Here is a 15,237-nt window from a genome sequence, read left to right as displayed (position 1 = left end):
ATGCAAACATACTATACATTGAGTTATACTGAGGCTGATTTCACTCAACTCAAAATAAATGCATACATTTGTTTATAATTAGTTTCATAACATTGTATAAGTACTTGTAATGGTAATGAGATTAATGGAAAAGTGACAAAACTTAGGTAAATTCTTGTTAAATTTGTGTATATGAGATTATTTTTTCTTTCTGAAGTGACACTGTCGAAGTGACGAATCATTTGAAATAATCCTATGAGTTTATCATCATAAAAGAAATTCTATAAATAATCTCTCATTACTTCACTAAGCTTACCAGCGCATAATTTACACATGCAATTAATTTTTGCCAGAAATACATTGTATTTTCGAGGTCAAGTTGGGCAACAGCTTTTTTGTAATTTTTGTTTAATCACCATACCTTTTATTGTGACTAATTTGCAAAAAGAGTTCATTTATCATAAAAGAAATTCTATAAAATAATCTCTCATTACTTCACTAAGCTTACCAGCGCATAAATTACACATGTAATTAATTTTTGCCAGAAATACATTGTATTTTCGAGGTCAAGTTGGGCAACAGCTTTTTTGTAATTTTTTGCAAAAAGAGTTCATTTTTAAGGGATGTAAATATTCATCAAAACTGTTGTTACCGAAAACAGTGAGTATTAAATCGGAAAGAACTACTTGTGGATACAATCTTTGTAAATTTATGAACAATTTGCAGACAGTTTATTGCAATACTTTCTGCTTCAGCAGCTGTATAAAATTGGGCCCAATAATTTTGCTTTGGTTATTTATGAATGGTTGGTATAGTCAAACTTCCACAAAAGCAGTATACAAATGAAGCTTGGTACTGTTGTGTTTAGCTAATTAGCACAAGATAATAATTCAGCCAATTTGCTTCAAATCAATGGAAATCCGTTATCCGTATCCATTGACCGGAAAGTTTTATTCAGAGAGGTTTATTAGTTGTTTCTTCTGGTGATCTGTACCCTATTAGTGTCATCAACATTGCTTCTACATGTATTGTCTAGAGCTACTCATGAAATTAATCGCTAAATTGAACTTAATCACTGAATATTACCTGAAGATGATCATAAACCAACTGGTTATAAAGACAAATCGGTGGACCATGTCTGAACTGGTGACTTTGACCGCATCGCTGTGTCATCATGCTTCAAGGGTTAGGACATCCTTAGCAACACTCTTAGCAACAGCCATAGCCGTAGCCGCCAAGTGGGATATGACGAGCTGTTTCAAGACCACCACAGCTCATTAGGGAAATGTTTACATATCGCTTCTGCAAACCTTACATTTAGTCTCTATGGTCTGATTTGGCTCAACTCACTTGACGTCATCACTTACAATCAATCTTTCTTGCGCCAATTTGTTGGGAGTCAGAATTCTCTCTCCCACCCCCCCCCCCAAGTTTGCTTCCAATTCAATCGACAAGCTGCCCCTGGTGTCATGAGTGTGTGTTCAAATCCTGGTCATGGCACTTGTGTCCTTGAGCAAGATGCTAATTACTATAAATGCTTCTCTTTACCCAGGCGTATAAAATGGGTACCTGTGAGGGTAGAGGTTGATTTTGTGTATGAAAAAGCCACTAGCACCATAGGGCAGCTCAGGGCTGTATACTCGGGTAACTGAGAAAGGTTATAGGAATGTTATTGGCCCAATGATCAGCGCACTAATTAGGTAAAGCATGGTGAGACATTATTGTGAAATGCACTATACAAGAACTAGTTATTTATGTTATTTTTGATTATTATTCACTTTGTTTCTCATACCCCTAAGCTCTTGGATGGCGTTCATTATGAGACAGACACTCAGTATTTTGTTATTCCTATTCCTATTTATGTCCACAGGTTCTTAAGGCTCTAAAGAATGATGGTGTCTTTATTGGGTCTATCTTCGGAGGGGACACCCTGTTTGAGCTGAGATGTTCCCTTCAGCTGGCAGAGCAAGAACGGGAAGGGGTAAGAAACTTGAAACTTATTGCATCAGCCTCAAATGTATAGATGCTCCCCCCCTAAAAAAAAAAAAAATCTGTTCCTTTTGGGGTCCAATTTTTTAGAGCTGCCAAGTGAGGCAGCAGCTACGTGTACCGCTGGCAAAATTGTTTTTGTAGCAAACATTTGACTAGGGCAACTCAAACAGGGTAAGGTATGCTTAATAACCGTATTTAAAGCGTGGCTTTTTCCAAAGGATACAAAGTGCCAAGTATTTACCGCAAGGCGAGTGGGACGAAGTTTGAATTATGAGGCCTTTTCTTCTGAGCACAATGTAATGGTTTACAAGGTGCTGTGGCGCAATATGCTGCCAGTCCAGCCAGGAAAACCAGGGTGACCCCTCTCTATTCGAGTGCATTGGGTTCTTTTAGGTGCGTTACACAACACATGGGACCAACAGTTTTACGTCCCATCCCATCTTGGGTTATCAGACCCACTTTATGTTCCCGCTGCCTCTAAACAACAAACTGTCTGTCTATTCTGTTCCTGGTAATTGCTGCTTGAGCTAGTTGGAGCCTTAAAGCCCTTTCGGTCATTTGTGCAATGACTTTGTCCAGTCTGGTTCCCTGTCTCCCTCCCACATCCCCGAACCCATTAGCCCAATGTTGTGTGTCTGCATTGTAATATTCAGAATCTTAAAGACCCTCACGTTTTCCCTACTAGTTTTTGATCAATATGTCAGTCATCAATCAGTGTATTTAAAGGTGCATTGACTATGTGGAACAAATCCATGTAATTAAAACAAAACAGATTTTCAAGTTGTTTATGGTTTATTTGTGTTCATTTTACTTTATGTGTAGATACAACTGTATAACTACAATGTATCCCCAAAAGCTTGAACTGAAAGCCTGTGACCATTTATGAACTGATGGCTTTGGCTACACAGTTGATATGACCAGAAAGTCAAAAAGGCCTATCCTCCAATGTTGTCGTTAAGCCAAGAGCCATAGCAGAAGTAGAACTTGCTTAATAATTTCGATACAGCTTCTACCATGTCTACTGTTGAGCAAAATGTGCTTTTGTGGCCATGGGCCATGTAAACCTTTTGACATTGACAGTTTAAACTCCCATTTAAACTCTCATTTATTATAAATATAGCCTTAGTGGGGCTTCAGCTTTTGGACAGAGTAAGTCAGTTGCTTTATAAAAGTCTATAATTAAATTGCAACGTTTGCTAACCTTCAACTTTGTAATTTCAGCGTCCCCTTAAAGAGTTGCACTCAACTTTTGTTCGGTGTTTTGATGATGTTGTTTGGATAGTTTCACATTTTCTTTTTTAAATTGGAAAACATTAAACCGATTTTGTTTAAGAGTGCACTTTTTTACCCAAAGGAACGTAATAACATCAGCAAGGTTGTTTGTAAAAACTGACAAAACGCACTAAGCGTGACGCATTTATCATCACAAACACAGCCAACTGCTTGATTGTCTCGCCTCAAAGAGAAACATTTGTGAAAAGTTTTGTCAATTTCAATTTCATTCCCCTCTTCTGTCTTCCTTTGTGGTGAAAAAAGGACTTTCTTTTAGTGCTTTTTTCTTTCTCCCCAGAGATGAAGAGGGGATGTCAGTCGTCAACAATATTAGATGTGCATTGAACTTGACTATTCAGTCAGTGCTCTTTTATTAACTTGAAATGTTAAACATTCCAACATGCTTTAGGTGACTACGTGCAGACTCACTTTGGTATGTTTTCGTGTTTGTTTTTTTCTTCTCAGATACAGTTTTATTTTTTCACCACCAACATTAAAACAAGCAATAATATAAGTTATCACACAAGCGCGAGTGGAATACGAAAAAATAAAGTGCTTTTGCTTCCCATATCCAACGAGGCTGAAGGCCGAGTTGGATATGGGACGCAGACGTGCTATATTTTCTGTATTTCCACGAGCGCGCGTGTAACGTATTTATCTTCAAGCAAACTTGGCGCATGACATAGAACACAATACATACGCATGGTAGTGATATTAGCCGTGTAATATAGGTTTTTATCAACACTCCATTCTGCGAATCTGATAGGAGGATTAGCGCGTACTTGAAGATAATATCCGTTATCACACAAGCGGGAGTGGAATATGGAAAAATATAGCGCTTCTGCGTCCCACATCCAAGAAGGCCGAAGGCCGAGTTGGATATGGGACGCAGACGCGCTATATTTTCCATATTTCCACGAGCGTGCGTGTGATAACGAATTTATCTTCGAGCAAAATTGGCGCGTGACATAGAACACACAAGACGCAGGTAGTGATATTAGCCGTGCAATATAGGTTTTTATCACCACTCCATTCTGCAAATCTGGAATAAAGTCCACACAAAATGCTATTGTATAGAAGTTGATGTATTTATTTATTTATTAGGTGTGTGGTCATAAACAAAAAAACCTACTGTAATTTATTTGTAATCTTTGTGTTCCATCAGTTAAGCTAGATGGGAGTTAAATTTAATTATGCAGGAAGAAGGGAAAAAACCTTCTTGTTCCATCTATAAAAACGCCTATTTGTTTTTCTAATTATAATTTTGATGGCTCCACACTTCCCGGACACGTTAATTTATTGATGCAAATTGTCCTCACCGAAACAATAACCAGTACAAAATATGTCAGTGTTCACCTGAGAATTTTGAAGATTAAAGAGATAATGGTTGCCGTAATTATAGTGACCCCTAGTCAGCAGTCTAGCTGTGGCCTTCAGTTGAAAGTACAGTCTGTATCATGACAAGCTCAAGTACTTGGTGGGTTTTGTTGCGTGACGATGTTCGGCCTTGGAGGTTGCATGAGATATACATCATTTGCCGTTTCCCCCTTGTGTTCTTCGCAGAATGCGTGCAGGCTTTCATCATCGTCGTGAGTCAAGGTTGTTGTTGTGTTGTTTTGTGTAGTGGTGAGTAGTGTTGTGTTACGCCGTATCTTTGGTAACTTTTGCTACACCTTTCTTCCGGGACACGATAAATTGACAGAACAACACTAAACAACACGACCAAAACAACACAATGTAAAAAAGTACAAAACAAAAACCAAACAACACGACACAACATGACACTGTATTGTGTCGTGTTGGGTAGGTTTGTGTTCTGTGTTATGTTGTTTTGTGATGTATTGGGTTGTATTGTGTCATTTTGTGTTGTCTTGTGTCGTGGTGTTTTGTGGCGTTCTGTATTGTGTTGTATTGTGGTGTTTTGTGTTGTGTTGTGTTGTGTTGAAGCTAACCTTTCTCAGTCATACTCATGAAGGCCATAAGTTCAAGTTCTAAATGTCATGGTTTAGTACCTCAGTCAAGCAGCATGTTGTAGCCAAGCAGTCAAGCTATTGGACTCAAGCTCTGGGGTCAAGCGCTGGTGTTCTGATCAGCAGAGTTTAGATTTGACTCCCGGTCTTGACATTGACAACTTAATCTGTCCTTTAGATTTGTCCTTGGGATGGAATTTCACAAAGAGTAAAGACTAGTCTTATACTCGTCCTAACTATAGGACTAGCCTTAGGTTTTTAATACTTCTTTGGACTTTGTGAATCCAACCCCTTATCCTCAATTGTTTTTGGTATTACTTATCTTTTGATACTTACCTTGTGGCCTATTACTGGCAAATCTGCAAGAGCATAGCTCTATTGTATGAGTGCATGGTGCACTGTAACACACATGTTTTCCATACTAACTTGTATAGCCCTAGATGCCTTACCTCAAGGAATTATAAATAGCATCATCCTTTCCAGCAGGTCCAGGGCCTCTTTGACTTGTCCGTGTTTTTCAAGACCTTAGTCTGTTGCTACGTAATGCAGTGTCCACTCTGTAAAGGATAACAGCTGGACGTGTCCCCCTCGTTTATATGAATTATAGATTGGTTGTGAAGTTTGCTCAAGCATCAAAAGCCAGCTGCATGATATCGCTTGTGTTGTAACGCTGAACGTGTAAACGTAATTGCCCATCAGGATTGACGGGTGTTCACAAAATACTCACTTGGCCCAGCTGTATCTACAGCTATCTGTTTCTTCAAGGATTTCTGCGGGAAAACAAACTCTTAACGTGAAATTTTTGACCAAGGTTACTGTTACTGTTTTAGAGACCAGTTACTGGGAAACTTCTGTTTGTGAAACTTCAGGAACAAAAAATTGTCGTTGGTGTTGTTGGTTTTTTTTCTTCTTTTTTTCTTTCTTTGATGCACCCTTGGTAAATACATTAGTTGTGATGAAGAATGTATAAAGTGGAAAGGATATAAAATATTTATCATCTTTGATTGACATTTGTCCCTGCAGATTTAGCTCTGGTTTCTAAATGTACCAAAAATTGTAAGAACTTATTCCAAATTGGTTCTGCTTGCTTTCCAATTGTCTGGAATTTGACAGGTTCAATGTGTCTTTGAGTCCAAGTTTCAAGTGCAGATCTGCTCGGAGTCTTTGGAGGCTGAAGACTGTTTAATGCACGCTCATAATCATTGAATGTAATTCAAAGTCTCAAATTTGTAGACCGAAGGATTTACCCTCAAATTTTTTACTGGACTGAAATTATGTTTATAGGACCAGATGATAACATTACATTTTTAATTATTTTTATTTATTCAAGTGAGCATTAAGACAAGGTTGCTATAATTGTCTTATGGGCAAGTAAGAACAGCATTGAAAGATGTTTTTTATTTTGTTTGTTTGTTAAGATATTGCACTATGTCTTTGCATTTGTCCTCCATGGTCTGTGGGAATTATCATTCAATTAAAAAACACGAGACAGCTGGACTTGTCCTATGGTTGTGGTTAGTGATAAAAATACACTAAAAAGTCATAAATCTAGAAACTTATTATATTACTCTGGTTTGTTTTTCTTTTTTCAGGGTTTTATTTTAATCCCTACCTCTTAACAATGAACGAGACACTTTCAATCCGATTAGTTTCACTTATAATGTATATGTGTATACAAAGATTAACTCACTTGCATGCAATAGTCAAACATTTTTTTCTTCTTCTCGCTTTAACCTACTTTGCATAAGCCAACTTGAACGCAAACATGACTTAATGGATGCTTCCAAAGTAATGACCAATTTACATATTCACGTATTCTCTATACTCAGGATTGATGTCCTGTGTGTTTGCATATTGTGTGTGCCTGTTTGCATTTTATAGTCTCTCTGTAAATCATGTGTAAATTGTCTAAAAAGATGTCGTTTGACAGATCAAAAAGTTGAATTTGATTTTGGTGTGAGAGTCGGCGATCTCATCTATTAGAGATTTAAAGGCGAAACGCATCTCGGAAGTTACAATTATTATGAATAGGATGTAACTACAACTCGTAAAATTGCAGGTACATTACAATTGTATGTATTGACCCAATTCACCTGACCTCATCATCGGAATGATCTCGGATGCACCATTTTGATGGTCAATATCACTATGCATTGTTCAGTGAAGTGCACATTTTAGGTGATGCGGAGTTTACACGTAAACCTGTGTTGACCACCAGAGTGGTGAGCGTGGCACAGTCGCCGCGTGTGATATGAGTGCAAGGGGTTAATAGGGAGGAGTGTTGACTCTGAAAAGAGCCGGTGTGGTCTCGCTATTTCAAAATGAAGACCAGTAGAGTGTACTATTTGAATTGTCAAGACCACACCAGCTATTCTCAGAGGCAACACTCCTCCGAGAAGAGGTTTACGCATCTTAAAGGCCGATATAAATAGATTTTTTATGGCGTGTCACGGCTGGGCGGTTGAGAAGATTCAAGCTCTGGTGTTTGATCAGCTGAGTGTGGGTTTGAATCCCGGTTGTGACACTTGCTACGTAAAATTGGGGAGGTAGTGTTTTCTGCTCTACCGGCCAGGCTTCGGACTGATGATACCCAAGCTTACATCTGTATTGACTGTAAAAGGGGTAACCCTGTTTCAGCACTAGGACTAGGTGGCAACGGCACCTGGAATAAAATAATTGTAGCCCACACACCTTGTTTTTTTTTAAGAGTCATTCATTCACATCCTCCAATTTTGAATAACCCGGTGAAAATATTATCAAATTTGAGTGAAAACAAGAGAAAAACAGGTTAAGGTTTTTGGGGTCAGGGAATTTTGTGCACATTCATATATCAGGCAATCAAAATAAGTTCTTGTTTTAGGGGCCTCAAATGCTATTATCTTATACTTACCTTGAAAGTATATTATCTCTGAAGGATTGGTACTGATATCAACTTCATAATCAATGAACATTTATAAATTCTTTAATAATTTTTTTCCCAATTGCGATTGAAGTACAGATTCAATGATACGCCTACTTTCATACCATGTGCAATGTACTAGCCTCGATGGTTATCGACAAAGTCTTGTAGAAATGGGGCAGTGTTACATACAGGTTTGAGTTTAGTATCAATCTGGAAATCAATGACATACATGCATTGGAGAAATGTGTGTGCATGCATGTCTCATGAATATCATGGTTTATAGATTGTCTTTAGAGGGTAACTCTCGTAGCATGTCGTGCTTGAACAAAATTAATGATGAAGAACTAGTGGGCAAACTCCATCCATTTTTATGATGTGTATTGTTGACATCAGTCAAGTTGAATCTTTTAAAAGTCAATTTAGCACTTAAGATATATGTGTCAGTAAAATATGGTTACATTTACTGTGAATTGTTGGACAGTTGCCACTGAGCAATCAACCGTCACAAAATCTTGCAGAGAAAACCGTGTTCAAAAAGCACATTAAAAAGTCCCCTCTTGTTATTTTTTTCTTTCTTTTCTGAAGAATAGTTTTTGAGGAAGTATCAGCTGTCCCTGTACTCAAGTTCTTTCCTGAAGGGCAATATTGTACAAATATTGGACTCATGAGTGCATTTTTGTTGAATAAAATCTGCATTGTTAAATTTCAAGCAGCCGATGGAAAAAGCCAGAGAATGGTAAAAATACATGTATTGTGCGCCATTAGTAAACAAAATTTACCATTTGTTTTACATAACTCACACATGTTTCACTACAAATAAAAAAATTACTCAGAAATATATTCACTCAGCACAAAGATTTTGTTTGAAACCTTCCACACAAAGTGGAAGACTCCATGTAGTCATTAGTGTTGCTTGATGTGACCAAACCTGCCTGGTTCAGACAAATGGGTGGGGAACCTTTGTTGTGGAAATCACGCTGCAAAGCATCCGTTAGTTATCCATATTGGATGGGCGCCTGTATTAAAAATGTATATACCACTCACAACGATCCTTGTCGTTTGATTGGTGGACCGTGCCTCAATTGTCATCCTTTATGTTGCCATGTATACTGCCGCAATGCTCCAAAATTTGATATTGAAGTCCAATATGGATAATTATTGTATGCTTGGCAGAGTCGCTTCCAATGGAATAGTCCTGATTTCACATGACATGATATTGCGCGACACATGCATCCAATGTTTGTTTTGTGGAGCATGGCGGCAGTACATACATGGCACGTGACACTCGTTCCCCCAATCAGGGCCCAATTTCATGGCTCTGCTTAATACCAAATTCTGCGCTTACGATCACCACTCTCCGCTTTCTTGCAAGCGCCAAATTTCTGCGCTAGCCGTAGAAGGCCTAGTAACGTGGAGGCTGCATGTGCACAAGCCAAAATTCCCTGCTAACCTGTCAAATACGCTTGCCGTAAGCACAAAAATCCCTGCTTCCGCAAGTGCTGTTTCTGTGCTTACGGTAAGCAGAGAAATGAAATTGGGCATAGATGACAAGGATCTACGCAAGTGTGCTATGTGTAATACATTATAGCTGAAGGGTCCAGACATGACGCACTATAGGTTACCAAAGCAGCAACCCTTATGCGCTATCTCTTTATTTTGTGTGCCATCATGTGGATAATTACTCTGGACAGTCAAGACACCTTCCCTCACACATCTGTAGGGCATCTTTAATGTGGTGGGTCCAATATGAAGAGGCCCCCCCGAAGTCTTGCATGTAATATGATATATATGCGATGAATTTGAGCCTCTGTTATTCACAACTGTTGTTGAACTATTCTCCCAGTATATGCAATTATTCTTTCTCTGATGTCTCATTTTGTAAGTGAATACACTTCCCGGCCCTTGAGAAGTATCACTTTACCAAGTAAACTAGTTTTTCATGGTAATTAGAGTCACATCATGGTATACATGTCTTTTGACTGGGAGTCTAGTTTCATAATTGAATCTGAATGATGAATTACATTCTCTCTAACGCTTGCCTAGTCCTTTCTCTATGCTTAGGCGAATGATTTTAATGAGAGGGGAGGGGGTCGAAGACATGTCCAGAATTTTGAGCCTGGGGAGGTACATGTAGAAGTAATTTTTGGCTCAGTTGAACATAAGTTAGGGCTCATGAATCAATACATTACATACATGTATGACTTCAATGTTGCTGTGGGTTGTGGTTCCCCCATCTTGTGGTTCCCTCCCTCTATATCTACCACTGGTTCACAAAAGGGCTAGTCACACTACAGCGATTAGGAAAAATGATAACGATCACGTTAACCAGGCACACCCTCGATTGGTTGAATAAGCGTGCGCGTATTCTGTGCGGAGCGGTTCAACCAATAAAATTAGTTCTCTTTGCGTCGTGATAGTTATAGTTTTTTCGGTATTGATTTCACCCAAAGTTCTTCACCCTAAGTTGAGTGTACCCCGTACACTCTAAAACATGTTTGCATTCTCCCTGCCTTTAACATCTCAACTCTGATTTGCTCGCCTTTATTGTTTTACCTTTCTGGCAACTTGAGCCAGTTTCCCCAGACAGAGAAAATAACAAGAAAACTGTGCACTTAGTATGGTTGGTCTTGATAAAAAGAAATACTGCATAAATCTTAAGTGTTTGTATACAATACATTTGAATGAGTTATGTAGTTATTGGAGGTAGAAGCTGTGGCGGCGCTAGGAGTGGGTTTGACCATGGTTTAACGGAGCAAGAAAACACTACATCACAGGTGGCATTTAGTGATTCCATGTTAAGATGATAAACGACACACTTGGCACAATATTGAAGTGGTACATTCATGGGGAGGGGGGTGTACATTTATGTAAAGGCGGGAAATATCATCAGATTGATTCACCAGTTCGTGCAGACGGCTTGGCAGACAAATGTATTTGTGTGGCAATACTGGCGTAACTTTCATGGCGAGGGGGTAGGGGCAAAGGCGTTTTTACTGGCGTAACTTTCATGGGGTGGGGCAATGTGTTATTGTTACTGTACCTTCATTTGGGGTGGGGGTGGCATGTCATGGGGGCAATGTGTTAGTGCACTGGTGTATTTTTCGGGGGGGGCGGGGGGCAATGTGCTGTTGGCACTTACTTAACTTGCATGGGGTGGGTGAAGGGGGGGGGGGCACTGTGTTATTGGCACTGGCCTAGCTGTCTTTTGGCACTGGCATCACTTTTCAAAGGGGGAGCAAGGTGTTTATAGTGGCACTGGCTGAACTTGCAGGGGGCGGGGCAGTGTGTTTTTGGTACTGGTGTAATTGTCATGGGGGCGGAGTTAGGGGAGGAGTGTAAGCTTGGGGAGGTGAGAGGATTTGGGGCGGAGGAGTCTGTTCAGTTCATTTCAATCTAAATGAACAGATTGCCTCACCATTCAAAGAAAACTGAACAGCAACAATGTTGGGCACTTATTATTGCAACACTGAACAGTGTGATTAAATCCAAGACCGAGTTATACACACACAAAACTGGGGCATTCTGTAGAGGGATCTTGACTTCTCCATGCTGTAAAAGTGAAGCCGTTGTCCCAAGCCATCACCATACACTTGTCATGCGACTAATTGAATAACATATATTTCTTACATGTGAGCCAAATGCAATAATGCACCAAATACATTTTTCAGACAGTGTACACTTAATTCCAGCTCTGAGGTGGATCTTGCCTTGTTTTCTTAACTGATGGAATTTTGTTGGAAATAGAGGTCAAGGTTAGTAAGAGAGACGTCTGCAATTTCATTGTTTTCGTTGGTCCATACATAACTCTCACTCAGGCTTATAATTTAATAGTGGCTTTGTCATGTGTAAAGGCAAAAACATAGACAGCGCAATTCATCTTGTCAAATAAGGTAGTCTGAAAACAGACAGGGTGAGGGAGAAAGTAGGTCTTCAGAGCTCTGTGATGTTCTGTCTGTAGATAGCTCTCACACAGACGTGTTTAAATCATGCATATGAAAATGCAAGAATAATATAGCAAAATGTGAATTATGATCCCTTTTGTCTTTATGCATAGAGTGACATTTAGGAAGAGAAAATTAAACAAGGAGCATATAAACTGTGTCAAATGTGTAAAAACAACTTTCCTCGACTGTGGGTCAGCATCGCCAGAGTGGAAAGCCTTTAACAACCCCATCCCCATCTTAATCAGTATCCTCTAGTCTGTTTGTATAACTCACTGATGAAATGGGTTTACAAACACTGTCCTGTAAATTGAGTTCATGTAAACATGGAAAGTAATCCGATGTCCCAACTCTCTCCATGATGGAGATGCAGGCTGGCTCAAAGAAGGAAAATGTTTAAAGGAAGGGTACAACGCCCGCCTCTTCTTTCAATCACGTACAACTGTATCTCTTGAATTTTACAATTGAAGAAAAGAGACTTCCTTCAAAACTGTTCTATTATTCTATATAGTTAATAGATGTTTTATTTGCATTGGAGATCAAGAATATTCATCTTGGCTTTATCCCTATACACTGATGTGTGTTAACACTACCCAGTACTTTCCCAAGTTTAGTGAACAAAATTACAGGCTTGTTACTCGGATGGGATTCGAATCCTCGACCTTTGCAATTCTAGACACAATTCTAGACACTGCTTTAGAATTGCAGAATTGCAAAGGTCGTTGGTTCCAAAATGAATGTATAGTCTATGGAAGACTAAACAATGTTGTAATGGAATTAATGAATACATTGGTTTAAGAATTAATGGACAGCATTTATATTGTGGAGCAATCAATTGTGATTATCTGAAAGAACAAAGAACATGTCATGGTCGAGGAGTCTGGTGCACTAAACTCAAGTTTGGGTGGCTACTAAGTCATGGGTTCAAGTCCCGGTCATGACATTTGTGTCCTTGACTCTTGAGCAAGACACTGTTTTTCCTGTAAGGGAAGAGATGGTTGTTGTTTTTTAGCTTGACGGTCAAGGTTAAAGGAGTAAGAACGGTCCACTGAGTGGGTTAAAAGTGTTCACTCGCCATGAAATTTTCAGAATAAGTGTTCATTGTTATAAAACTATATTAATTGTTAAAACGTTTATGAAGCATTTTTAAAGACTTTACAATATAACAGATTTACAGCATGTCAGTTCATGTTAGTTTATTTAATGGCCTTTAAGTGTTTATCCCATCAGCTCTATGCACTATTAAGTAAGGTTAGATATAAATACATGTTCAGCAAGATGACAAAGAAGATCCATAGCCAGATGCACTGAATAAAAGATGGTGCTCTGCTCTCATCACAGTTTTACATTTCAGGACTATAACATTAACCTTGACCCTATAGAGACGGCTGCCTTTCAGCTGGATACAGTGTGTTTTTGAATGATTTACATTCATTCAGTTAAGGGTCAGAACCATGTTGTTTTTTAAGATAAGACGTTAATCTTATAAAAACTCTCCCCATCTAAACAAGCATGAAGGAGCTTTCGCTTTTGAGAAAGAGAAAGTGACAATATTAAGATGTGGCTATCTCTTCAAGGGGCTTGGCGAGATGGTGAAGAGTTTTGATTACACTGAGTTAAGGGTCCAAATTATCCTGTTCCGTTTACCTGTCGATTGCTTTGTTTTTGTTTTGGATTTGTCTCCTCTCTCTTATGTTGTTCACTGGACTCGGGGGAAGTTGTGAGCGTACAGTGCGAACACACATTGGTGTGTGGGTAAACAAAAAACCCTTATATTCTTTATCCCAATGCAAATCTATCAAAAACGTTGTCATACTCCGTACTGTATAGAGGGTTCGAACTACCCCTATAGGTGCCAGGCAAGCTCGTTGGTCTTGCGTGGTAACACATCTGCTCTCTGGAATGGCAAAGGTCAAGAGTTCAAATCCCACTCAAGCAATACGCCTGTGATCTTTTGTTTACACGATTTTGTGATCTATTGAGACCCTTATCTTGATTACTGATGCAAATTTAACATCTATTAGTATAATCTTATTTGTATCACGAATGCACACTTATCATCTGTTATAAGTTAATCTATAAGTTAATATAATCTTATTTGTATCACAAATGCAAATTGAACAAAAGTTAATCAAGTCTTCATCACTTATGCAATTTCAACATCTATGAAGATACTTAATATCTTATATTTATACCAATATTTATACCAATGATGCAAATTCAACATCTGTTAATAAATAAAGATGAGTATCTATATAGATGTTGAAAATGCATCATTGATAAAGATATAATTAGTATTACCAGTAGTATTACTAATTATATCTTTACATGTATCTTATTACTAATTATATCTTTATCTATATCTTTATCTTATTACTAATTATAAATATTCTTTATCGCTGATGCATTTTCAACATCTATTAGATACTCATCTTATATTTACCAATATAAAAGACAACAAAATTTTATGATCATGATATTCATCTTATATGTACCAATGATGCAAATTTAAGATACTAATCTTATAATTTAAAGTCACACTTATAAATACATGTATAGGATCCCTTAATGGTTTCGAGAAAGAAATCACAGCATTTCAGACGCATCAGTTTAAGAGAAATGGTGCCAGTCAGGGTTTGGATAAATAATGGAGAAAAGGTAAAACCTGCTTTTCTGGTAACAGAAAAGTAGAAACGTAGAAAATGCATTTTCACAAAACGTTCAATCTGCTTTTCTGGTAGCAGAAAAGTAGAAAAGGAGAAAAATTCATGTAAAACAACCATAAAATCTGCTTTTCTGCATTTCTGATACCAGAAAAGCAGATGTCCACTTTCTGTCCTCCATAATAAATCTGTAATTTTAATGTTCTCTCAAAAAATAAAGCATTTCATGGAATACTATTTCTAGAGAAGTCTTTCACCATTACCTTCTGTAAACCCTGTAAGTTATTTGTAAATCCGTGAACTTTTTGTTTCTGTTCCGAAAGTGTCCAATGGCTTTAAAACAAGATATGTTGAGGCAATTCTCAAGCAACGGGAGAAATTAAGTTAGCCAGAATTAATGGAAAAGGATCTGTATATTGTGTGCCAGGAGCCAATAACCACTCCAGTTGGTTGAGTGCTAGCCACTCCACCATCTGGAGTGCCGTCTTCAAGTGGTTCTCACCCCCAGACTTATATTT

General features: G+C 38.3%; 1 protein-coding gene across 1 annotated transcript in view; it reads left to right on the top strand.

Annotated features, from left to right (window-relative positions):
• LOC117300087 (arginine-hydroxylase NDUFAF5, mitochondrial-like) overlaps nucleotides 1–15,237 on the top strand; it is a 116,998-nt gene that overhangs the window by 60,670 nt on the left and 41,091 nt on the right. The window contains exon 8 of the mRNA XM_033783777.1: nucleotides 1,850–1,960. Coding sequence (XP_033639668.1) covers nucleotides 1,850–1,960 — 111 coding nt within the window. The remainder of the gene's footprint in view (nucleotides 1–1,849; nucleotides 1,961–15,237) is intronic.

Source organism: Asterias rubens, chromosome 1 (assembly GCF_902459465.1).
Source record: "Asterias rubens chromosome 1, eAstRub1.3, whole genome shotgun sequence".
In the NCBI taxonomy this organism is placed as follows: domain Eukaryota; kingdom Metazoa; phylum Echinodermata; class Asteroidea; order Forcipulatida; family Asteriidae; genus Asterias; species Asterias rubens.
The sequence above is the reverse complement of the archived record's forward strand: the minus strand, read 5'-3'. Positions and strand labels throughout refer to the sequence as shown.